The sequence below is a fragment of the Scyliorhinus canicula genome, chromosome 12 (genome assembly GCF_902713615.1).
Source record: "Scyliorhinus canicula chromosome 12, sScyCan1.1, whole genome shotgun sequence".
In the NCBI taxonomy this organism is placed as follows: Eukaryota; Metazoa; Chordata; class Chondrichthyes; order Carcharhiniformes; family Scyliorhinidae; genus Scyliorhinus; species Scyliorhinus canicula.
The window spans coordinates 93,611,890-93,637,684 of NC_052157.1; the positions used below are offsets into that span (position 1 = coordinate 93,611,890).

The following is a 25,795-nucleotide window of genomic DNA, read 5'->3' on the forward strand; positions in this document are numbered from 1 at the left end:
GATATTGACCAGGAAGTGGACGATGTTTAGGGCGACAAAGACGGTTACGGACCTGGGGGGACGGTACGTCATGGTCAGCGAGGACCTGGATTGGGCACCGGTGGTACTAGTCAACGTGTAGCGCCCAACTGGGATGACAGGAGCTTCATCAAAAAGACCACGGCAGAAATCCCAGACATAACTACGCATCGACTAATCAGGGGGGGGGGCGGGGACGGGTGGCGGGGGAGACTTCAACTGTGTACAGGATCCAAAGACGGACAGATCAAACCCCAAAACGGGGAAAAACTCAAGCATGGCAAGCGAACACAGTCAGTTTATGGCACAGATGGGAGCGGTGGACACCTGGAGGATCACCCACCCGGGGGAAAAGGAATTCTCCTCCTTCTCCACAGTACACAACGTATACACCAGATTTCACTTCTTTGTGGTGGGAAAATGGTGCTTCCAGGGATAGACAATGTGGAATACTCCGCAATTGTGATATTGGACCACACTCCACATTACATGGACGTGCGGCTAGAGACTGGCAAGGCCCAGCGCCCCACATGGAGGTTGGACGGTGCCTTACTAGCTGACAAGGCCTTCTGCGAAAGGATAGCGTGGGCCATAGCAGAGTACACGGAGAACAACCAGAATGGGGAGGTTTCACTCTCTACGTTCTGGGAAATGCTGAAGGCCGTACTAAGAGGTGCAACCATCGCTTTGAAAGTGCAAAGAGATAGGGAGGAAAAGGTGGCTAGGCAGCAGCTTGTCGACTCCATACTATAGGTAGACAGTAAATACTCTGACACCCCGACCGTGGAGCTCCTGGCGGAGAGGAAAGAGCTACAAAGGATCTTTGACCTGCTCTCCACCAGGAAAACCGTGCGCTAACTCCGCCAGGTGTACGCGACCCTGTACGAACATGGAGACAAAGCCAGCCGCCTGTTAGTGCACCAGCTGAGAAAGCAGGCAGCCACCAGAGAAATTGCACAAATCAGGGGTACCGGAGGCACGTTGGAAACAGAACCGGAAAAGATTAACAAAACCTTCAAGGCCTTCTACCAAGAGCTGTACACCTCAGAGCCCCCAAGGGGGGAGTCTGGGATGAAACGGTTCCTTGATGGACTCGACATCCCAGTCGTGGGGGACAACAGAAAACGGGGCCTAGAAACACCACTCGCACTGGGAAAGGTCATGACAGCATTTGCTCCATACAGGCGGGGAAGGCGCCGAGACCAGACGGATTCCCAGCGGACGTTTACAAAAAAATCGCGACCGCGCTGACCGAACTGCCACACCTGCGGGAGATGTTCTCAGACTCACTAGCTAGGGGCACACTGCCACCCACGCTAGCACAGGCCTCAATCTTGCTGATACCTAAGAAAGCCAAAGACCCAACGGAATGTGAGTCACAGAGACCTATCTCTCTGCTGAACGCAGACACCAAAATACTGGCCAAATCCAAGGCAAAAGGCTAGAAGACTGTGTACCTGAGGTGGTTACAGAGGACCCGACGGGCTTCAGCAAAGGTAGACAGCTTACCTCGAACATCAGGCGCCTGCTGAACGTGATAATGCCCCCTTCCGGGGAGAGAACAGAAGAGATGATCATCTCCCTGAAAGCAGAAAAGGCCTTCGACAGAGTCGAATGGAAATACGTCATTGAGGTAATGGAGCGGTTCTGTCTTGGAACACGGTTCGTCTCCTGGGTAAAGCTCCTACACAACGCTCACATGGCGAGCGTACGGACAAACAATACCAACTCCCAATAATTCCAACTGCACAAGGGCACCAGAAAATGATGCCACTGTCCCAGCTGCTGTTCGCCCAAGCGATCTAACCGCAAGCAATCGCGCTCGCGGCAGCAACACCTGCGGGGGGGGGGGACCGAAGGGGAAGCAGAGAGCACAGAGTCACACCATACGCAGATGACCTGCTCCTCTACATCTCGGATCCACAGATCAGCATGGACGGAATCATTGCGCTCCTGAAAGTGTTTGGAGACTTCTCGGGCTGCAAACTCAACATGAGCAAAACCGAGATCTTCCCAGTACACCCGCAAGTTGGGGTGGGGGGAGGTGACAGCGCTAAAGGGCCTGCCGTTTAAACAAGCCCGACACAAATTCCGCAACATGGGCATCCAAACAGCCCATGACTGGAAAGGGATCCACAAATGGAACCTCGCCAGTCTGACGTAGGAAGTAAAAAAGGACCCGCAAATATGGAACACACTCCTAATTTCCCTCGCGGGGAGAGTACAGACAATCAAAATGAACGTACTGCCCAGGATCCTCTTCCTGTTTGGATCCATCCCGAACTACATCCCCAAAGCCTTTTTCAAAGTGCTGGACAAACTAATCATGGCGTTCGTATGGTGGGGGGAGGGGGGTTAAGAATGCTCGGATCCCAATGAAGGTCCTACAAAAAACAAAATCCAGAGGGGGCAAGATCTTCCAAACCTACAATTATACTACTGGGTGGCGACAGCCGAGCGAATAAGGGGATGGATCAAGGAGCCAGTGGCCGAGTAGGTACGCACAGAGGAGGCCTCCTGCGTGGGGACCTCGCTCTGGGCCCTCGCCACGGCAGCACTCCCACCCCCACCCAAAAAACATTCCAGCATCCCGGTGGTCATACCCACCCTCCAATCCCGGAACCAACTGCGGCAGCAATTTGGCCTGGCCAAAATGTCGGACAAAACTCCCATCTGCAACAACCATAGGTTTACAGCAGCACTGACTGACACCACTTTCAAAAGGCGGAGGCAGGACGGAGGGCAACTGTCAGGCTGGACCCAATACACAGACGGCAGGGTCGCAACACTGGATGAACTGACAGAGAAATGTCAGCTTGCCAGGGGGAGCAAGCTAAGGTATCTGCAGCTTAAAACCTTACTACGAAAGGAGACAAGGACACACCCACAGAAAGGGCTGGCACCGTACTGTACTCCACAAGAAATAAATGGGAGGAGGACCTGGGGATTGAGATAGGGTGGGGACTCTGGAGCTAAGCACTGCATAGGGTCAACTCCACCGCCACGTGTGCAAGGTTCAGCCTGACGCAATTAAAAGTGGTACACAGAGCCCACTTAACAAGAACCCGTATGAGTAGGTTCTTCCCGGAGGTGGAGGACAGATGTGAACGGTGCCATAGAGGCCCGGCCAACCACGCCCACATATTCTGGCCTTGCCCCAGACTCGTGGAGTACTGTACAGCCTTCTTTGAGGCCATGTCCAAAGTGGTGGGGGTGTGGGTGGAGCCATGCCCGAAAGTGGCGGCCTTCGGGGTCTCGGAACAGCTAGATCTATTCCAGGGGAAGAGGGTGCATGCTCTTACCTTTGCCTCTCTGATCGCCTGCCGTAGAATCCTGTTTGGCTGGCGGTCAGCAGCACCACCCTGAGCTGCAGACTGGCTGTCCGACCTCTCAGGATCTCTCCAAATGGAGAAAATTCAATTCGCCATCCGAGGGTCAGACAATGGTTTCCACAGAACGTGGGAGCCATTCACGCGACTGTTCCGGGACCTGTTTGTGGCCATCGAACAAGGGGAAGAATAGCCAGGTAGCCAAGAATCAGGGGAAAGTAGTCAAGAATCTGTTGTAAGTAGCCAAGGCATGAAAGGGAGAGATAGACTGGGAGGGAGGGAGGGTGGGAGAGGGGGGACGTCTAAACCTGAGGAAAGAAAGGTGAACCAAGAGGGGAGGGGAGGGAGGGGAGACAGCTAAACTTGAGGAAAGAATGGCGAACCGTGGAGGGGGGGTGGTTTAAGAGAGGAGAACCGGTGGGGTGGGGCGGGGGCGGGGAAACTGGAGCCGGAAGGAAGGCACGGGATGCCAAAACGTGCATGACATCTCCTGGAGCGGGGAGCGAGGAAAATAAAGATGGAGCATTGGCTGAGCAGCTGAAATGGAGGCGAGCACGGGACGGCACCGAGACCCGTCCGGGAGAAGCAGGCGACAACAACACAAAACAGAGCCAAGTATCGCACACTGTAATTTTTTTCCTGGCACCCAAATGTATATTTGCCTCCCCAATACCCGCCCCCCACACCCCCGGCAAACAGTCGCCTACTTACGTGGTGTAAATAATTTTGCCAGGTGTACAGTGCTGCTGCTGTCGAGCTAGTGCACATTTCCCTTCCAGTTATTCTATTTCATATTTTATTTTATTCTATGTTGGAGTGTGCCGTTCTCTTCTAAATCTGTATATATATATATATATATATATATATATATATATATATATGTGTGTGTTTCTTATTCTGTGTACATAACGATAATTATAACTTGTTCAAAAATCCAACAAGTAAGTAAACATTTATAAATTAATAGCGATCAAGAACATGGTAGAGTTTTCTTTCAAATGCCTGTTAAGCAACACCGGTTCAAGAAAGTGTACCGCTGTGGAGTTGGAAGACAGAATGCTTTCTGAACGAAAATTTTACTGAGGATATTTCGGAAAACCTATAGAAAAATTTCATTGTGCAGAGGTGGCATAAAGTACCACTTCGCACGAAGTGAATGGGAGTGAAGTAGAAGAAGTCGCGAAATAGTGTTGCGGAAACATCGTAAGGCCAATTTTGAATGCATTTCGTGTCTTGGTCAACAGGGAAAAAAGTAAAAAGAGTACAAAGTGACCAGTTCACATTTTCTCATGAAACTTTATTTTATATCCACATTGCTGCGATGTATGCATTACCTATTATTTGTGACGAAACATAAGTCCTTATGTTTGTGTATTGAATATATTCCATCTGAGGAATAAATTGCGAGGAAGAAATAACAGCCGTAGTACAAATCAACCGGGCGCTCCAAGTAGTAAACTGGGTATGTAACACGTAAAACATAGGACACAAATTGATATTTCTGAGTTTCCAAGGCAATTGCCTACATTCTACTGTAATCCAAGTATCTTGCAAAGCACAATATTCAGAAGTTAAGATTCTGATCCTCGGTATGTTTTTCAATCGCGCTTGAAATTTCCTCACCGCTTAAAATGCATCTTCACCCAACTGCAGATTGCAAGGGAGTTAAAGCAGGTGAGGCATTTGTGCAACTGGAATAACATATACTTACCAATAGTGGGATAGTGCGACTCAATTTCCATCGGTGGATTTTTCGGGATACAAAATAGTATGTGGAAGGCCAGTTCTGAGCCAACAAACCACGAATTAAAAGTATTATCCGAGTATTGTTGTTCGAAACTGAATGCCTGATTATAGAGAAATAGATAGAGAAACACAACACAGAACAGGCCATTCGGCTCACGATGTTGTGCCGAACTTTTGTCCTAGGTTAATCATATAATTTTGGACAATAAGGGCACTTTTTCGAGGCCAATCCACACAACCTGCACATCTTTGGACTGTGGGAGGAAACCGGAGTACCCAGATGAAACCCACGCACACAGGGGGAGGATGTGCAGACTCCACACAGACAGTGACCCATGTCGAAATCGAACTTGGGACCCTGGAGCTGTGAAGCAATTGTGCTATCCACAATGCTACCGTACTGCCCTTGAGAAGAAGTTAATCTACACTCCATTATTCTACCCTAATCCATGTACCTATCCAATAGCCGCTTGAAGGTCCCTAACGTTTCCTATTCAATTACTTCCACAGATAGTGCATTCCATGCCCTCACTACTCTCTGGGTAAAGAAACTACCTCTGACATCTCCTCTATATCTTCCACCATTTATCTTAAGTTTATGTCCCCTTGCAATGGTGTGTTCCACCCGGGGAAAAAGTATCTGACTGCCTACTTTACCTATTCCCCTGCTCATCTTATAAACCTCTATCACGTCGCCCCTCATCCTTCACCGTTCTAAAGAGAAAAGTCCGAGCACCCTCAACCATTCCACGTACGACCCACTGTCCATTCCAGGAAACGTCCTGGTAAATCTCCTTTGCACCCTTTCCAAAGCGTCCACATCCTTCCTAAAATGGGGCGACCAGAACTGCACACAGTACTCCAAATGTGGCCTGACCAAGGTCCTGTACAGCTGCACCATCACCTCACGGCTCTTAAATTCAATCCCTCTGCTAATGAACGCTAGCACACCATAGGCCTTCTTCACTGACCTATCCACTTGAGTGGCAACTTTCAAAGATCTATGAACATGGACCCCAAGATCTATCTGCTCCTCCACATTGCCATGAACCCTACCGTTAACCCTGTATTCCGCATTCATATTTGTCCTTCCAAAATGGACAACCTCAAACTTGTTAGGGTTAAACTCCATCTGCCACTTCTCAGCCCAGCTCTGCATCCTATCTATGTCTCTTTGAAGCCGACAATAGCCCTCCTCACCATCCACAACTCCACCAATCTTCGTATCATCTGCAAATATACTGACCCACCCTTCACCTCCCTCATCCAGGTCGTTGATGGAAATCACAGACAGCAGAGGACCCAGAATCGATCCCTGCGGTACGTCACTGATAACTGGACAACTGGCTGCATATTTGCCATCCACCACCACTCTCTGTCTTCCATCGGTTAGCCAGTTTGTTATCCAACTGGCCAAAATTCCCACTATAACATGCCTCCTTACGTTCTGCACAAGCCTACAATGGGGAACCCTACCAAATGCCTTACTAAAATCCATGTACACTACATCCACTGCTTTACCTTCATCCACATGCTTGGTCACCTCCTCAAAGAAGTCAATAATACTTGTAAGGCAAGACCTACCCCTCATAAATCCGTGCTGACTATCCCTAATCAAGCAGTGTATTTCCAGATGCTCAGAACTCTTATCCAAGAGTACCCTTTCCATTACTTTGCCTACTATCGAAGTAAGACTAACTGGCCTGTAATTCCAGGGTTATCCCTATTCCCTTTTTTGAACAGGGGCACGACATTCACCACTCTCCAATCCTCTGGTAACACCCCTGTTGACAGAGAGGAGGAAAACATAATTGCCAACGGCTCTGCAATTTCATTTCCTGCTTCCCATAGAATCCTTGGATATATCCCGTCAGGCCCGGGGGACTTGTCTATCCTCAAGTTTTCCAAAACGCGCAACACATCTTCCTTCCTGACAAGTATATCCTCGAGCATATCAGTCTGTTTCACACTGTCCTCTCCAACAATATGGCCCCTCTCGTTTGTAAATACTGAAGAAAAATATTTGTTCAAGACCTCTCATATCTCTTCAGACTCAATATACAATCTCCCGCTACTGTCTTTGATCGGACATACCCTCGCTCTATTCATTCTCATATTTCTCACATATGTGTAAAAGGCCTTGGGGTTTACCTCGATCCTACCTGCCAAAGATTTTTCACGCCCTCGCTTAGCTCTCCTAATCCCTTTCTTCAGTTCCCTCCTGGCTATCTTGTATCCCTCCAGCGCCCTGTCTGAACCTTGTTTCTTCAGCCTTACATAAGTCTCCTTCTTCCACTTAACAAGACATTCAACCTCTCTTGTCAACCATGGTTCCCTCACTCGACCATCTCTTTCCTGCCTGACAGGGACATACATATCAAAGACACGCAGTACCTGTTCCTTGAACAAGTTCCACATTTCACTTGTGTCCTTCCCTGAAAGCCTATGTTGCCAACTTCTACACTTCAATTCTTGTCTGACACCAATGTATTTACCCTTCCGCCAATTGTAAACCTTGCCCTGTTGCACACACCTATCCCTCTCCATAACTAAAGTGAAAGTCACATAATTGTGGTCACTGACTCCAAAATGCTCCCCCACTAACAAATCTATCACCTGCCCTGGTTCATTACCAAGTACCTGGTGATGGAAGAAATAAAAAAAACACATGGAGGCCCCACCGTGCCGACTTCAAGGTCCGACCCCAGGAGCGCCCAGGGAGGGAACAGACCATGGGACCTAGCCCAATCTGCCCACGACCCAGGACCCTAGAAACAACGGAGACGGCGCGCGAGGACCCGAACATGCTGCAAGGTAGTCCCGCGCCCGCAGAACGCTTGGACCCATCCGGATCGCAAACCCAACCCCCAGCAACCCCACTACCTCAACCAGCAGCTGGGACTCTACCAGACGCGACCCCGGATATGTAAACAGCGCCCTGGACCTCGCTAGCGCCCTGGACCCCGCCAGACGCAACTACCTACCTTCCACAAGGGCAGACGTCTCCCATCGGATTCCAGGATCATCCAGCAGCAGCCGCCGACCGAGAAAGCGAGGGTTACGCAGGGGTCTGCAGGTTAGACTGAGGCAACGCGGTTTCAAGACCCCTCTCCCCAGCATACTCCTGGCAAACGTCCAAGCGATTGAAAACAAGCTGGATGAACGTAACGCCAGACTTACCTCTCAGAGGAAAGTAAAATACTGCTGTGTGCTCTGTTTCACAGAGGCATGACTCACCCCCACCTCACCGGACTGTGCCATACAACCTGAAGGCTTCTTTATTCACTGGGCGGACCGCACATCATCTTCAGGCAAAGCGAAGGGTGGAGGAGTTTACCTCCTCATCAACTCCTCCTGGTGCTTGGATGTGGTGACCCTGGTGACCTACTGTTCCCCAGACCTGGAATACTTGACCTTAAAGTGCCGCCCATATTATCTTCCACGTGAGTTCACTTCAGCCATTATCACAGCGGTCTACATCCCACCCCAGGCAGAAGTGAGGACGGTGCTGGACGAACTGTAAACAGTTATAAACAACTATGAACAGAACACCCAGAGGCCTTGTTCATTGTGGCCGGAGACTTGAACAAAGCCAACCTCAAGAGTGTACTGCCAAAATTCCACCAGCACATCTCCTGTCCCACCAGGGGCGACAACACTCTTGACCACTGCTACTCAAAAATCAAGGGCGCCTACCGTTCCATCCCCCGACCGCACTTTGGGAAATCAGACCATAAGACTGTGCTCCTTCTCCCGGCTTACAAGCAGAAACGCAAGCGGGAGAATCCAGCTAATAAGGTTGTGCAGTGCTGGTCAGAGGAGACAGAAGAGCTCTTACATGACTGCTTAGAGAGAGTGGATTGGTCCATATTTAAGAACTCAGCGACTAACTTAAATGAGTGTGCCACCACCATCACATACTTCATCAGCAAATGTGCGGACGACTGCGTGCCAAAGAAAGCAGTACATAGGTTCCCTAACCGGAAACCATGGCTCAACCGCCAGATTGACTCCCTACTGAAGGACAGATCTGAGGCATTCAAGGCCGACGACCCTGTCCGATACAAGAAATCCAGGTACGACATCCGTAAAGCCATCCGAGATGCCAAGAGAGTATATCAGACTAAGCTAGAGTCACCATCAGACTCTCGGCGGTTGTGGCAAGGACTAAACAACATAACGGGCTACAAAGCAAACCCGAGAAGTATCTCTGGCAGCAGCGCACCCCTCCCCGATGAACTTAATGCATTCTATGCTCGGTTTGAGCAGGTAACCAACAATCCGCTGGCGAGTGCCCCAGCAGCCCATAATTCCCCCATACTCACCATCACAGTTTCAGAAGTCAGATCGGCCTTCCTGAAAGTGAACACATTGAAGGCGATGGGCCCGGTGCCTGCGCATACCAGCTGGCAGAGGTATTCACAGACATCTTTAACCTATCCCTACTCCACTCCGAGGTCCCCACCTACTTCAAGAAGACCACCATCATACCGGTACCAAAGAAGAACCAGGCTACATGCCTCAATGACTACCGTCCGGTGGCCCTGACGTCAGTTGTAATCAAGTGCTTCGAGAGGCTGATCATAAGAATATAAGAACATAAGAACATAAGAACATAAGAACTAGGAGCAGGAGTAGGCCATCTGGCCCCTCGAGCCTGCTCCGCCATTCAATTAGATCATGGCTGATCTTTTGTGGACTCAGCTCCACTTTCCGGCCCGAACACCATAATCCTTAATCCCTTTATTCTTCAAAAAACTATCTATCTTTACCTTAAAAACATGTAATGAAGGAGCCTCAACTGCTTCACTGGGCAAGGAATTCCATAGATTCACAACCCTTTGGGTGAAGACGTTCCTCCTAAACTCATGAGGCGCACCACCTCCATACTCCCGGAACGCCTTGATCAACTTCAATTTGCATACCGTCGCAACCGGTCTACATCAGACGCCAATTCCCTGGCCCTACACTCAACCCCAGAGCATCTCGAAAACAAGGACTGCTACATCAGACTCCTATTTATTGACTACAGCTCCGCCTTCAACACGATAATCCCAGTCAAGCTCATATCAGAGCTCCAAAACCTAGGACTTGCCTCTCCACTCTGCAACTGGATCCTTGACTTTCTGACCAACAGACCACAGTCAGTAAGAATGAACACCAACACCTCCTCCACAATAGTCCTCAATACCGGTGCCCCGCAAGGCTCTGTACATAGCCCCCTACGGTACTCCCTGTACACACACGACTGCGTGGCAAAGCATGGTTCCAACTCCATCTACAAGTTTGCTGATGATACGACCATAGTGGGCCGGATCTCGAATAACGACGAGTCCGAATACAGGAGGGAGATGGAGAACGTAGTGGAGTGGTGTAACGACAACAATCTCTCCCTCAATGCCAGCAAAACTAAAGATCTGGTCAGCGACTTCAGGAAGCAAAGTACTGTACACACCCCTGTCAGCATCAACGGAGCCGAGGTGGAGATGGTGAGCAGTTTCAAATTCCTAGTGGTGCACATCACTAAAAATCTATCCTGGTCCACTCACGTCGACGCTATCACCAAGAAAGCACAACAGCGCCTATACTTCCTTAGGAAACTAAGGAAATTCGGCATGTCCACATTACCCCTTCCCACCTTTTACAGATGCACTATAGAAAGCATCCTATCTGGCTAGCATCACAGCCTGGTATGGCAACTGCTCGGCCCAGGACCGCAAGGAACTTCAGAGAGTCGTGAATACCGCCCAGTCCATCAAACGAACCTGCCTCCCATCCATTGATTCCATCTACACCTCCCGCTGCCGGCGGAAAGCCGGCAGCATAATCAAGGATCCCTCCCACCCGGCTTACTCACTTTTCCAACTTCTTCCATCGGGCAGGAGATCCATTAGTCTGAGAACACGCACGAACAGACTCAAAAACTGCTTCTTCCCCACTGTGACCAGACTCCTAAATGACCCTCTTATTGTCTGACCTCATTAACACTACACCCTGTATGCTTCAACCGATGCCTATGCTTATGTAGTTACATTGTATATCTTGTGTTGCCCCATTATGTATTCTCATGTTTTTCCATGAATTTTGTTTAGTTCCCTTTTCTTCCATGTACTGAATGATCTGTTGAGCTGCTTGCAGAAAAATACTTTTCACTGTACCTCGGTACACGTGACAATAAACAAATCCAATCAAATCCAATCCAATCCAACGTACTAAATCCAATAGGGCCTCCCCTCTGGTCGGACAATCTACACACTGTGTTAGAAAAGCTTCCTGGACATACTGCACAAACAATACCCCATCCAAACTATTTGATCTAAAGAGTTTCCACACAATGTTTGGGAAGTTGAAGTCACCCATGACAACTACTCTGTGCACCTTTCGAAAATCTGTCTCCAATCTGTTCCTCCACATCTCTGCTTCTATTCGGGGGCCTATAGAAAACTCCCAACAGGCTGACTGCTCCTTTCCTATTTCTGACTCCAACCCATATTACCTCAGTAGGCAGATCCCCTCGAACTGCCTTTCTGCAGCTATAGAACAGTACAGCACAGAACAGGCCCTTCGGCCCTCGATGTTGTACCGAGCAATGCTCACCCTACTTAAACCCACGTAACCCGTATACCCGTAACCCAACAATCCCCCCATTAACCTTACACTACGGGCAATTTAGCATGGCCAATCCACCTAACCCGCACATCTTTGGACTGTGGGAGGAAACCGGAGCACCCGGAGTAAACCCACGCACACACGGGGAGGACGTGCAGACTCCACACAGACAGTGACCCAGCCGGGAATCGAACCTGGGACCCTGGAGCTGTGAAGCATTGATGCTAACCACCATGCTACCGTGAGGCCCCTAAGCTGTTATACTATCTCTAATTAACAATGCTCCCCCGCACACCTATTACCATCCTCCCTAATCTTGTTGAAACATCCATAACCAGGGACCTCCAACAACCATTTGTAGCACTCTTCTATCCAAGTTTCCGTGATGGCCACCACATCGTAGTCACATATGATATTATAGTGTCAACAATATTGATGCGTGACGGATGGTTCCACATTTTTTGGGAAAATGACTCAAATACATATTTTATATGTGGCAATCAGCTTCATGGTCTAGTTATTGAGCTCATACCTGAACAGAAAGTGAACTGTAGCGTTTAGCTCAGCAGCTGCCGAAAACCATGACTATCTTTGGAAGCGAATCAGACATGCCAAAAGACCGGCGGGAAGTGCAACCTCTCCTCCAGCCAGTCGTTGAGAAAGTAGAAACGAAAATGGGCATTCGAATCCATTCCTCATTTTTTCTAAACTGTTAATAGGCCCAGTAATAACAAAAGGAATAAAACTGGAGATGTTAAGATTCAAAACAGAGGTAAAAAAACCAACATAAGTGTACTTTACCTGAATGCTCGTAGTATTCGGAATAAAGTAAATGAGTTGGTGGCACAAATCATCGTAAATGACTATGATTTAGTGGCCATTACTGAAACATGGTTAAAGGATGGTCACGACTGGGAGTTAAATATCCGAGGGTATCAAACTATTCGGAAGGACAGAGTGGATGGTAAGGGAGGTGGTGTTGCTCTGTTATTTAAGGATGACATCCGGGCAATAGTAAGGGATGACATCGGTGCTATCGAGGATAAGGTTGAATCCATTTGGGTGGAAATCAGGAATAGTAAGGCGAAAAAGTCACTGACAGGAGTAGTCTATCGGCCACCAAATAGTAACGAGATGGTGGGGCAGGCAATAAACAAAGAAATAACTGATGCATGTAGAAATGGTACAGCAGTTATCATGGGGGATTTTAATCTACATGTCGATTGGTTTAACCAGGTCGGTCAAGGCAACCGTGAGGAGGAGTTTAGAGAATGTATCCGCGATAGTTTCCTAGAACAGTATGTAATGGAACCTACGAGGGAACAAGCGGTCCTAGATCTTGTCCTGTGTAATGAGACAGGATTGATTCATGATCTCATAGCTAGCGATCCTCTCGGAAGGAGCGATCACAATATGGTGGAATTTAAAATACAGATGGAGGGTGAGAAAGTAAAATCAAATACTTGTGTTTTGTGTTTAAACAAAGGAGATTACAAGGGGATGAGAGAAGAACTAGCTAAGGTAGACTGGGAGCTACGACTTTATGGTGGAACAGTTGAGGAACAGTGGAGAACCTTCCAAGCGATTTTTCACAGTGCTCAGCAAAGGTTTATACCAACAAAAAGGAAGGACGGAAGAAAGAGGGAAAATCGACCGTGGATATCTAAGGAAATAAGGGAGAGTATCAAATTGAAGGAAAAAGCATATAAAGTGGCAAAGATTGCTGGGAGATTAGAGGACTGGGAAATCTTTAGGGGGCAACAGAAAGCTACTAAAAAAAGCTATAAAGAAGAGTAAGATAGAGTATGAGAGTAAACTTGCTCAGAATATAAAAACAGACAGTAAAAGTTTTTACAAATATATAAGACAAAAAAGAGTGGCTAAGGTAAATATTGGTCCTTTAGAGGATGAGAAGGGAGTTTTAATAATGGGAAATGAGGAAATGGCTGAGGAACTGAACAGGTTTTTTGGGTCGGTCTTCACAGTGGAAGACACAAATAACATGCCAGCGACTGATAGAAATGAGGCTATGACAGGTGAGGACCTTGAGAGGATTGTTATCACTAAGGAGGGAGTGATGGGCAAGCTAATGGGGCTAAAGGTAGACAAGTCTCCTGACCCTGATGGAATGCATCCCAGAGTGCTAAAAGAGATGGCTAGGGAAATTGCAGATGCACTAGTGATAATTTACCGAAATTCACTAGACTCTGGGGTGGTCCCGGTGGATTGGAAATTAGCAAACGTGACGCCACTGTTTAAAAAAGGAGGTAGGCAGAAAGCAGGAAATTATAGGCCAGTGAGTTTAAATTCGGTAATAGGGAAGATGCTGGAATCTATCATCAAGGAAGAAATTGCGAGGCATCTGGATAGAAATTGTCCCATTGGGCAGACGCAGCATGGGTTCGTTAAAGGCAGGTCATGCCTAACTAATTTAGTGGAATTTTTTGAGGACATTACCAGTGCGGTAGATAACGGGGAGCCGATGGATGTGGTATATCTGGATTTCCAGAAAGCCTTTGACAAGGTGCCACACAAAAGGTTGCTGCATAAGATAAAGATGCATGGCATTAAGGGTAAAGTAGTAGCATGGATAGAGGATTGGTTAATTAATAGAAAGCAAAGAGTTGGGATAAATGGGTGTTTCTCTGGTTGGCAATCAGTAGCTAGTGGTGTCCCTCAGGGATCCGTGTTGGGCCCACAATTGTTCACAATTTACATTGATGATTTGGAGTTGGGGACCAAGGGCAATGTGTCCAAGTTTGCAGATGACTCTAAGATGAGTGGTAAAGCGAAAAGTGCAGAGGATACTGGAAGTCTGCAGAGGGATTTGGATAGGTTAAGTTTTGGTCTCCTTACTTGAGAAAGGACGTACTGGCGCTGGAGGGTGTGCAGAGGAGATTCACTAGGTTAATCCCAGAGCTGAAGGGGTTGGATTATGAGGAGAGGTTGAGTAGACTGGGACTGTACTCGTTGGAATTTAGAAGGATGAGGGGGGATCTTATAGAAACATTTAAAATTATGAAGGGAATAGATAGGATAGATGCGGGCAGGTTGTTTCCACTGGCGGGTGACAGCAGAACTAGGGGGCATAGCCTCAAAATAAGGGGAAGTAGATTTAGGACTGAGTTTAGGAGGAATTTCTTCACCCAAAGGGTTGTGAATCTATGGAATTCCTTGCCCAGTGAAGCAGTTGAGGCTCCTTCATTACATGTTTTTAAGGTAAAGATAGATAGTTTTTTGAAGAATAAAGGGATTAAGGGTTATGGTGTTCGGGCCGGAAAGTGGAGCTGAGTCCACAAAAGATCAGCCATGATCTAATTGAATGGCGTAGCAGGCTCGAGGGGCCAGATGGCCTACTCCTGCTCCTAGTTCTTATGTTCTTATGATTCATTGAACCAGTCACATATTTTGGCGGCATTTGTAAACGTTGCTTAATTTTACAGAGGCAGTGCTTTCTTGATGGTTGGTTGGGAGAGCCGACGAGAGAGCGCCGTTGCCCTCCTGTGCGAATAATTAACTCGATGAAGTGCAAAATTCTGTAAATCACGGCGATAGGACAAACTCTCCACCATGTCAGAATGCTTCTCGCGTTGAAAGCAGAATCTGCTCAGAAACAGTCAGAGGGCGGCACCTCTATTTTCCGCCGCATCATGGGCCACGCGGTGACAGCGGGTCAAAATACAGATCACGGAATGTGCCAGGACAATGTGTCTCTGAGCAAACTCGGTCATAGGAACCTGGTTTTGGAACGATGCGGCGGTTAAGGGTTTGGAAAAAGGTTTACGGTAATTTGTACAATGCTCAGCGACGCTGGATCTAATCGTGCATACCCCTTCCCACTGACATGCCCCATGCGTTAAAAATCAACCAGCGGAACGTCAAGCCTTGTTAACAACTCATAAACTTTGCTTTCCGTTCCTCCTCCACTGCGATTCCTCCACTGCGATTGCTCCACCGACACGTCGCCTGATCCAAAGAGCAGTACAAAGTGCACGTTCAGCGGGTTTTGGTGGCTGGACTGTCGCAATTGTCGGCGTGGTGGGAAGTCTGTGTATGGCATTCTAACCCCTACTTCAGTCGGGACGGGTGCGAATTCCTCTCTTAAAAGCATCGCAAATGATTTATTCTTCATCCCACTTCGAAGGTCACGTCACCAATGGAGTCGACAAAAACGTCTCTTCTGCCGCGAGGGCAACGTCGGTTTGTTTACATCATTGGGACATAATCACAGCAGCAGATGACGCCTGTACCCGCCGTGGTCCTTTTGTTCCCTCGACAAGATCTATCACCGAGAACCGCATACCTACTTCACCATTAGCCCGGCCTACTCCCCTTTCAGAACATAGTCCCATATAATTGTGCCCATTTCGAGGAGAAACGTGGGAGTATTTTTTCTGTCCTTGTGGGTTGTTTCCCGTGTTAAAAGTGCAATATTAAGACAAGTTATATAATTTACGACCGACCATTATGTAATTAACTGCAACATAAAACAGTGTACACTGAATTTTCAATGTGTCCGTATTGTTTTGCGGTTCAGTGTGCTTTCATCAGTTCACTCACCAATTGCGCTCTACAATTAAGTTAAGCGCAAGATACATCAGCATTCTAAAATCTTGCAAGTTAAATCTTAAGGCTAAAACCTCACTGCTTGTCTCGCGAAACCCTGTCCAGCATTTACAAGGCACGAGTCCTGAGTATGATGGATTACTGCACATTTACCTGGATGAGTGCACTTTTCACAAGAGTCAACAAGCTCAAAGACATCCAGAACAAAGCAGACCGCTCGAATGTAACCCCATCCGCGAGCACTGACTTTCTCATCCAGCGATGCACATTAGCAACAGTATGTAGCATCTCCAAGATGCACTGCAGAGGCTCAGCAAGGATCCTTAGGCACACCTTCCAACCGTACATAAACTACAAAGTTAGCAGATACACTTCAAGATCATACTCAGGAGGTGCCACTCCAAGTCACTCACAACCCGTCTTTTAAATATAGCACAGTTTAGTCGCTGTCGCTCGGGCAAGTTCACAACATTATATTCCGAAGTTCGCTGTGGCTGTAATTACACCCAGTGGAAATTAAGTTGCAAAGGATGAAAATGTTTCAAGAACGGTGATTTGGATCCAATATGGCTACAGCTTCAGAAAACGGAAATTCGCAATTTCTGATTGTTGATATAATGAACGATGCAATGCAAACCCGTTGTCCTGTAGGCTGTAGTAAGAAGAAACATGGGTATATGTTGAAGAGTATGACAGTCCAGTTTCACAGCCATAGCACCCAAATGGTGTGTTACACATCTTGACGTAAGCAGCTGTGAACAATTGTTTAATCGCTGCACAAATCTGGATTCACATGAGAGTCTCACAGCGAGGTTAAACGGGTTGTCGTCCATAACGAGTTACACCAGTTATTATGCAATAGAACAGTAAGAAGTCTTACAACACCAGGTTAAAGTCCAAAAGGTTTGTTTCAAACACCAGCTTTCGGAGCACTTATCCTTCCTCAGGTGAATGGAGAGGTACGTTCCAGAAACAACGCGGTCTTCAGGACATGCGACAATGCAGAATTGCTCAGCAAAAACCTATAGCCAAGTTCCGCACGCATGAGTGTGGCCTGAACCGGGATCTTGGATTTATGTCGCATCACATCCACCCCCGACCATCTGGACTGGACTTGCAAAATCCTGCCAACTGTTCTGGCTTCAGACAATTCACAGCTCTTTAACCTGTGATTTTCCCTCTCTCTGGATCTGTAATGATTTTATAACCTGCAAATGCTCACATTCCAAGCATTGTCCGGCATCTCTGACTTTGTCTATGTAAATGTTTCTGGAACATACCTCTCCATTCACCTGAGGAAGGAACTGTGCTCCGAAAGCTCGTGTTTGAAACAAACCTTTTGGACTTTTAGCTAGTGTTGTAAGACTTCTTACTCTGCTCACCCCAGTCCAACGCCGGCTTCTCCACCGTATGCAATAGAACTGAGAGGGTGGCTGTATTTGATTTAATTAGCTAGCCGTAAAAACAGACAGGGGCTGGTTTAGCTCACAAAGCTAAATCGCTGGCTTTTAAAGCAGACCAAGCAGGCCAACAGCACGGTTCGATTCCCATACCAGCCTCCCCGGGCAGGCGCCGGAATCTGGCGACTAGGGGCTTTTCACAGTAACTTCATTGAAGCCTACTCGTGACGATAAGCGATTTTCATTTTTTCATTTTTTCGAATAACCACCCGGTCAACGCCACGTGCAACTACCGAGACCAACGGTATTGAATACAACTGGAGATCAAGCAGGGGATATAAAAGTCTGCCATAGTAATAGACACACATTCATTTCAGCTTCTTCCCAGGACGTCATACCATCAATTTATTTTCGGGAAATTATCAATGTCGCTGCTGATGCACCTGCTCCATATATTTTTCAGATCCAAAAGAATTACAATCAACTAAAGGTAATATTTCTCTTCTGCATCGGTCCATCAGAAAATACGTTTTGCGCTTTCATTACAATAAATATCCGTCCATTTTAGTCGATCAGCAGGATCAGAATGTTCTCCCAATACAGTTACTGCCGACAACATGCTACATGGTGTCACATTTAGGCTAGAGATAATGCCAGATTGCCTTTCGTAATAGATACTAGTGACACAGATGGCTCCTTACAATAGTCGACGATTGCTCCATTGGCAGTCAACATTACCGATGCCATGTCTGCACTGTCATTGCTGGTAGACAGTGTGGCATTGCTTTGGGAGTTGGGGCAATAGCGAGTTCAATTGGTGAGTGACAAGGAAACTAATTTTAATTAAACTTGCTTCCAGCAGTAGATCGATTAGTTATTTAAATGGGTAATTGCAACCTGCACTTTAGTGTGTTCCATTCTTAAAACAGGGGTCAGTTCAGTTGCAGTCAAATTTAGAGTTGGTAGGTTAATTGTTCAACTGTTTCAAACCATTTCTAGAGCATTTACATTTGAAGCCTATAAAAGCAGAGATGTTTAAGTGCTGAATTCTCAGCACTGTTAGTGCTGCTCGGCTGAGTGACTGTGTTATGGGATTTGTGTGGAAACAGGGAGTTCGGTAGAAATGGGAGAAAATGCTTTAAGAGAGCGAGCTGATTTATAAGTAATTGGTAAATCCTGGATATGTTTATAACAAATAATTTATATGGTTTGAAAATCCGTTGCGGGGTTCATAATCTGCATATATAATCTGTTTACAGTTGGTAGTAACGGGGACAATGAAAGAAGGGCCGGGGAGTATTGAATGCAATCAGATATTAAGCATCTTCTGTGGGTATAATTTAAAAGGTTACGTCGTGGCAGAAGTTTTCAAAGCCTTGATTTGCTTCTCCTCCTTGTTGTGGGAGGCGGGGAACATTTCCAGTTCCCGTAACTAGCGTCTTTGCAGGAAGTGCATCCAGCTGCTGCCTTTGGAAGCCCGGGTTTCGGAGCTGGAGTGGCGGGTGGGGACACAGTGGAGCATCCACGATGCGCAGAGCGTCGTTGTTTGAACGTACAGCGAGGTGGTCACACCGGAGTCTCAGAATCCACAGGCAAGAAGGAAATAGGCAGCCACCATGCAGAAAAAGAGAGCGAGGCAGGCAGTACAGAATTCTCCTGTGGTCATTCCCCTCGAAATCAGATATACAGCTTTGGATACTGTTGAGGGGAATAACCTCTCAGGGCAAAACGACAGTAGCCAAATTGATTGCTCCACGGCTTGTACTGTACAGGGGAGAAATAAAAAGTGTGGAAATGCAATAATTATCGAGGATTCAATTGTTAGAGGAATAGATACACGTTTCTTCGGCCGCAAACGAGACTCTAAGATGGTATGTTGTCTCCCTGCTGCGAGGATGAAGCGTGCCTTGCACCGATAAGAGGACATTCTGGATGGGGAGTGTGAATAGCCAGTGGTCGTGGTCCGCATGGTACCAACTGCAGTGGTAACAAAAAAAACGGACGAGGTCTTAAAGGAAACGATAGGTAGTTGGGAAGAAAGTTGAGAAGCCGGAGTTTGAAGTAATTATTTGAGGATTACTCCAAGTGCCACGTGCGAGTGGGAGTATAAGTAGCATGATGTATTGGATAAATACCTGACTGAACAAATGTCAGTTGGAGCTTTTGAGAATTTGTGGCATTGGAACCAGTTGTGGTGGAGGAGGGAGCGACCAGTACAAATTGGACGGGTTTAATCTGGGCAGGACCGGTACTGATGTCCTCGGAACAGGAGATTCAGAGTGGGTGGAGAGCGTGTAAGCGAATATGACATGGGGGTGGGAACCTTTGCAAGGAGTCAAAGGAGTAAGAAATAAGGCCAAAAACAAAAGACAAAGAGGGGAATAAGAAAAGTGATAGGCAGAAAAACTAAGAGCCATATTCAAACAGTGAAATATATTGGACTAATGTTAAAAAGGCAAGATTATGTGCTTTGTGCCTTAACATGCAGACCGTTTGTAATAAATCGGATGATCTAATCCCCAAATAGATGTGAACGTATATGATATAGTCGGTATTATGGATACATGGATGCAGGGTGACCAGGAGTGGGAACTAAGTTTCCTGGGGTATTCAGCATTGAGGACAGACAGACAAAACATAAAAGGCGATAGGGTAGCATATCTGGTCAAGGAGGAAATTATCACAATACTCAGGAAGAATGTCAGCTGTAACAATATAGAAAATGTATTTAGAGATGAGGATCAGAAATTGGCTAGTTGAAAGAAGACAGAGAGTGGTAGTTGATGGAAAATGTTCAGAATGGAGTTCAGTTACGAGTGGCGTACCACAAGGATCTGTTCTGGGGCCGTTGCTGTTTGTCATTTTTATAAATGACCTAGAGGAGGGCGCAGAAGGATGGGTGAGTAAATTTGCAGATGACACTAAAGTCGGTGGAGTTGTAGACAGTGCGGAAGGATGTTGCAGGTTACAGAGGGACATAGATAAGCTGCAGAGCTGGGCTGAGAGGTGGAAAATGGAGTTTAATGTGGAGAAGTGTGAGGTGATTCACTTTGGAAAGAATAACAGGAAAGCGGAATACTTGGCTAATGGTAAAATTCTTGGTAGTGTGGTGAGCAGAGGGATCTCGGTGTCCATGTACATAGATCCCTGAAAGTTGCCACCAAGGTCGATAGGGTTGTGAAGAAGGCCTATGGTGTGTTGGCCTTTATTGGTAGAGGGATTGAGTTCCGGAGCCATGAGGTCATGTTGCAGTTGTACAAAACTCTAGTACGGCCACATTTGGAGTATTGCGTACAGTTCTGGTCGCCTCATTATAGGAAGGACGTGGAAGCTTTGGAACGGGTGCAGAGGAGATTTACCAGGATGTTGACTGGTATGGAGGTTGTTTTCATTAGAGAGAAGAAGGTTAAGAGGTGACTTAATATAGGCATACAAAATTATCAGAGGGTTAGATAGGGTGGACAGCGAGAGCCTTCTCACGCGGATGGAGGTGGCTAGCACGAAGGGACATAGCCTTAAATTGAGGGGTAATAGATATAGGACAGAGCTCAGAGGTGGTTTTTTTACGCAAAGAGTGGCGAGGCCGTGGAATGCACTACCTGCAACAGTAGTGAACTCGCCAACATTGAGGGCACTTAAAAGTTTATTGGATAAGCATATGGATGATAAGGGCATAGTGTCGGTTAGATGGCCTTTAGTTTTTTTCCATGTCGGTGCAACATCGAGGGCCGAAGGGCCTATACTGCGCTGTATCGTTCTATGTTCTATGTTCTATGTATGTAGAGAGCTGAGAAACAGCAAGGGACATATAATCTTAGTGGGCGATTATTTAGACGGACAAACTGAACTGATATTATTGGGAATGGCATTGAACAGGACATTAGAGATGCATGTGATAAAGTAACAATTTTAATTATGGGTGATTTTAATCTGCATATAGGTTCATAAAATTAAATTATCCATAATCATGTGGATGAGGAATTCCTGGAACGTAAGCGGGATGGTTTCTGGATCAACATGTTGAGGAGCCAACTAGAGAACAGGTCATCGCAGACAGAGTGTTGTGTATTGAGAACGAAATTATTGGCAATCCAGTTATGCGAGATACCTGAGGGATGAACGACAATACAATGATGGGCGATTTCACCAGATGGAGAATGACATAGTTGAGTCTGAGACTATGGTCCTGAATCGTAACAAAGGATACTACGATCCAGTGAGGTGTGCGTTGGTTATGATCGATTGTGGGATGTTACTCAAGCTGATGACAGTGGATAGGCAAGGGCAAACATTCAAAGTTCACACGGCAGGGCCGCTGCAATTGTTTATTCCTGTTAACAAACGTAAAACGGAAAAAAATTGCGAATTGATGTGAGGAATTGAACAAATGAATGTGATATAAAATAGGATTATTAGTTAAAATAGTATAGATAATAGGGCCGGTCCGATGGTAGTGAGCTCACAGAGAAAGAACAAAGGAATTTAGCAAAGACTGGCTAGATAAGGGGGAGGGTAGCCTCATGAAGAGAATGGTGAAATGGATGCTGGGTAACAAGGGGCCCAGGATTGAGAAATGCAAAGTGACCCAATCAGGATATATGGCCAGGTCAGGAGGTGTATAGAATGATCAATGGGAAGCGTATTTGTGAATCTTACTGTGATTTTTAATATATCTGTAGAGACCCTTTGTTCTCGGTCTCTCTTACTCTGGGCTTCCAGAAGACGGCTGTGTGTGCGTTCTGAGGTCCTACGAGTAAGCTAGACTTGCAAGTTGCTTATTATTAAATAATACTATACCTACAAATCCATCTCTCATTTTATTGAGCCAGACTACCGGGTGAAGAATTTAACTATCAACATTTGTTGCCTGAAACCCGGGTTTCTCCAGATGATCACCGGCCAGCTGCGAACTCAGCATTTGGCTGATTTTGGACACGGAAAGTGGAAATGGGCCCACAATGTGAGTAGCTGTAAATTGCCACGTTGATTTCCCCTTTCACATGGACTGATTGGTCTGATCAATCGCAGCTGGTACGGTACGATCGTCTCGACGAAATAAAAGGTTAGTCTGGGGATTAGAAAAGTGGGAAAATCAGTCGATGTAGGTACGACTGAGGGTTGATTTAACTGATGGGATGTCTTAATCGTGACAGTTCAGTTAAGGGTTGGTTTAACTGATGGGATGTCTTCATAGCGACAGTTCAGTTAAAGGTTGATTGTGGGATTGATGCGACGTCAGCGAACGGTTCAGTTCCCCGTGTGTTTTGGAAACTATAGTTGGTTAAGTTAAAATTGTATCCTTGGACTGTAGTGGCGAACAACGCAGTCGAGAGGACTAGTTCGAGATAATGGGGAATTGCTAGGATAACACGAGTGATCCAAACAGTTATTTGCAAATATTATGTGATATTTATCCGGATAAAGCAAGAGATTTTAGAAAACTATCAGCAACTTTAAGAAAGAAATTGGGAGATGGATGGCCACTAGGGGGCACTAAATTTCTGGACTTAATTAAACAAATTGAGGGTGAAAATTGGAAGAAATATCAAAGCCTCCGAGCGAAAGAGTTGATTGGATTATGGAGACAATATTGTCAAGAGGAGAGGGATAAGATCATGTTATCAAGTTGGCAAGACAATCCCCTTAAAATGGGGATTCCAATTAGTGAAGGCGGGACTCAGAAAACTCTAGAGGTCTTGAAAAAGGAGTGTGCATTCAAAAAACGCGCCATTGAAGAGAGTGAGCTACCTACTGGGGCAGACTCGAGTAAGAAAAATGGGCTACGCAGTTCAATAGCTGGACTTGCATTGACAGAGGTAGGCGATGACTTCGATAATTGGACCATTTCGGGTAGAGTCCCCACTGCACCAGTAACATTGCCTGCATTAATTCCAGAGCCCCCAGGACATCATAATTTATATCCAGTTGCTCCTTCCCAGATTCACATAATACCAGCCTCTCCAGTCCCTTTGGTTGCGGTTAGAAAAGAAGGGCTCGGTTCCCCAAGTCCGTTAGTTCTAGGACCAGATCCCGGATAATAAGAGAAGGGTCTGATCCTATACTGCAACAATTACCCATAAGGCCGATGTCTCGAGACAGACAAATGTTGGAACAACGAAAAGGGGCGGGGATGGTTCTGAAGGGTCGGAGCTCACCCTAGTGGAAGGGAAAGACATTGAACTCTCTGAGGAGCCAGAGGAATCCGCTAAAGCGCCCCCTAGTGAGACTCTGATCCAGTTGCCGGTTAGGAAGTACCGAATCCTGACGCTGCGACAGCCGCCGCCCAACCCACTGTAGGTATTTATTTTCCATGGAGACCCAGTGAGATGATGGCTATTCTGGCTTCAATCCCTGACAGGAAGACATCTCCTGCTGCTTTCGTGGACTATCTGAGAACCACCATCTCGGTCTATCACGCTGATTCACGGGACCTCTGGGACCTCGTCCACCAGGTTTTAAACCCAGCAGAATACCGCAGTCACCTTAACCATTTAAATTATGCTAGCCACGCCACACTCCAGCAAACCCATGCCTTGGACGGTGATAGACAGACAGATCCTGAATGCGTTGAATGCCACGTTTCAAAAGCCCATAAACATCTCTGTTATCTTAGACCTCAAACCTAAAAAGACTGAGGAGCCAGAGGAATTTCTGGAATGCTTTAATGAACTCTACCGTGCGCAGTCAGGCGACTTGCTGTATCAAAATGTCCAGAATTCCCCTCAGTACTGTGCTATGTTAATGCATTGCCTACCACCTTCTGTGGCTACTGCCGTGAAATGTAATAACATGAATTGGACAGAGAACGACCCTTCCCAGATGGCCCGGGCAGTCAGATTTTATTGGAAGGAGGGTGTAGGCCAGTAAGGAGGCTCCGTTACAAAGATTAAGACTGAGTACGTGATGGAAAAGGATGATCTGAGACCCAACCAGCGGCAGATACAGTGGCTTACCAGCTGGTACCCTAATACTGCGATCTTGGGTGGGTGGATCAACACGGTGGAGGATATCAAACACACCCGAATGGACCCGTAGCGCCTATGTATGGCCCACCGTATGCACCAACAGTTTTACAACTGCCGCCCCCTCTGAGGGGTCATTAGTCTACCGGGAAAAGTGGACGGGGCAGATATAGAGGGAACAATGCATTTAATTGTGACCGTGCAGATCACTGGCATCAGGAATGCCCTTTTAAAAGACAGCCAGCAGGAGGAGACTACCCGATTCAAAGAAGGGGGTACCCACAAAGGGGAGGACAGACGAGGTACACCGGCTTCTCCCAGGCAAACCCTTTCCCAACACAAGATTGACTCGCTAATTTAGTCATACGGACACTGCCATCGGACAGGGGACCTCTTATCTCTCTGCAGATAGGAGATCAACATCACCCATTTGTAATCGACACTGGAGCAGCCATGTCTTCAGTGCAATCAGCACTTCAACTACCACTATCAGACCGCACCCAGCATTTGTCGGGGTTCCAAGGACAGGTGTGTGAGTATCCTATTTATAAACCTGTGGTAGTCACTCGTGAGTATAAGTCTACAGATCATCGGTTTGTGGTGACTACTGGATTGGACTGTAACTTGTTGGCCAGAGATTTACTGTGTATCTTCCACCTACAGCTCGAGTGTGGGGATGAAGGGGTAACGGTTCAATCATGGATGACGAGACAACAGTGCTATATTTCTGTCACGCCACAGTGGTGGGCGTTAGATATTGAACATTCACTGTGCTACGTTACACTGGCCTATGATAGAACCGGACAGAACAGGGAGTTGGAGGACAAATACCAGCCGTTAATTGGGACCGAATGACCGGTCAAGATTACAGCCACAGTCACGGGAAAAGAAGGTACAGCCGATTTTGTTACAATAACACCACATTTATGGCTACAGTAAGCTTCTGTAGGCCCTCACATTACACGTCAAGTCCAAGACCAATACCAAGCCAAGGATTTGGGGCCTATGCTAAGGAGGGCAGTGGATCATTCAGATCCAACAGGGTGGCATGTGGTGCAGTGGTTAGCACTGGGACTGTGGCGCTGAGGACCTGTGTTCAAATCCCAGCCCTGCATCACTGTCCATGTGGAGTTTGAACATTCTCTCCATGTCTGCGTGGGTTTCA

General features: G+C 46.9%; 1 protein-coding gene across 1 annotated transcript in view; it reads left to right on the forward strand.

Moving 5' to 3' along the window:
• Window positions 1-25,795, forward strand: part of LOC119974297 (E3 ubiquitin-protein ligase TRIM39-like) — a 99,689-nt gene that overhangs the window by 63,397 nt on the left and 10,497 nt on the right. Inside the window, exons 8-9 of the mRNA XM_038813069.1 lie at window positions 5,001-5,021; window positions 18,132-18,158. Coding sequence (XP_038668997.1) covers window positions 5,001-5,021; window positions 18,132-18,158 — 48 coding nt within the window. The remainder of the gene's footprint in view (window positions 1-5,000; window positions 5,022-18,131; window positions 18,159-25,795) is intronic.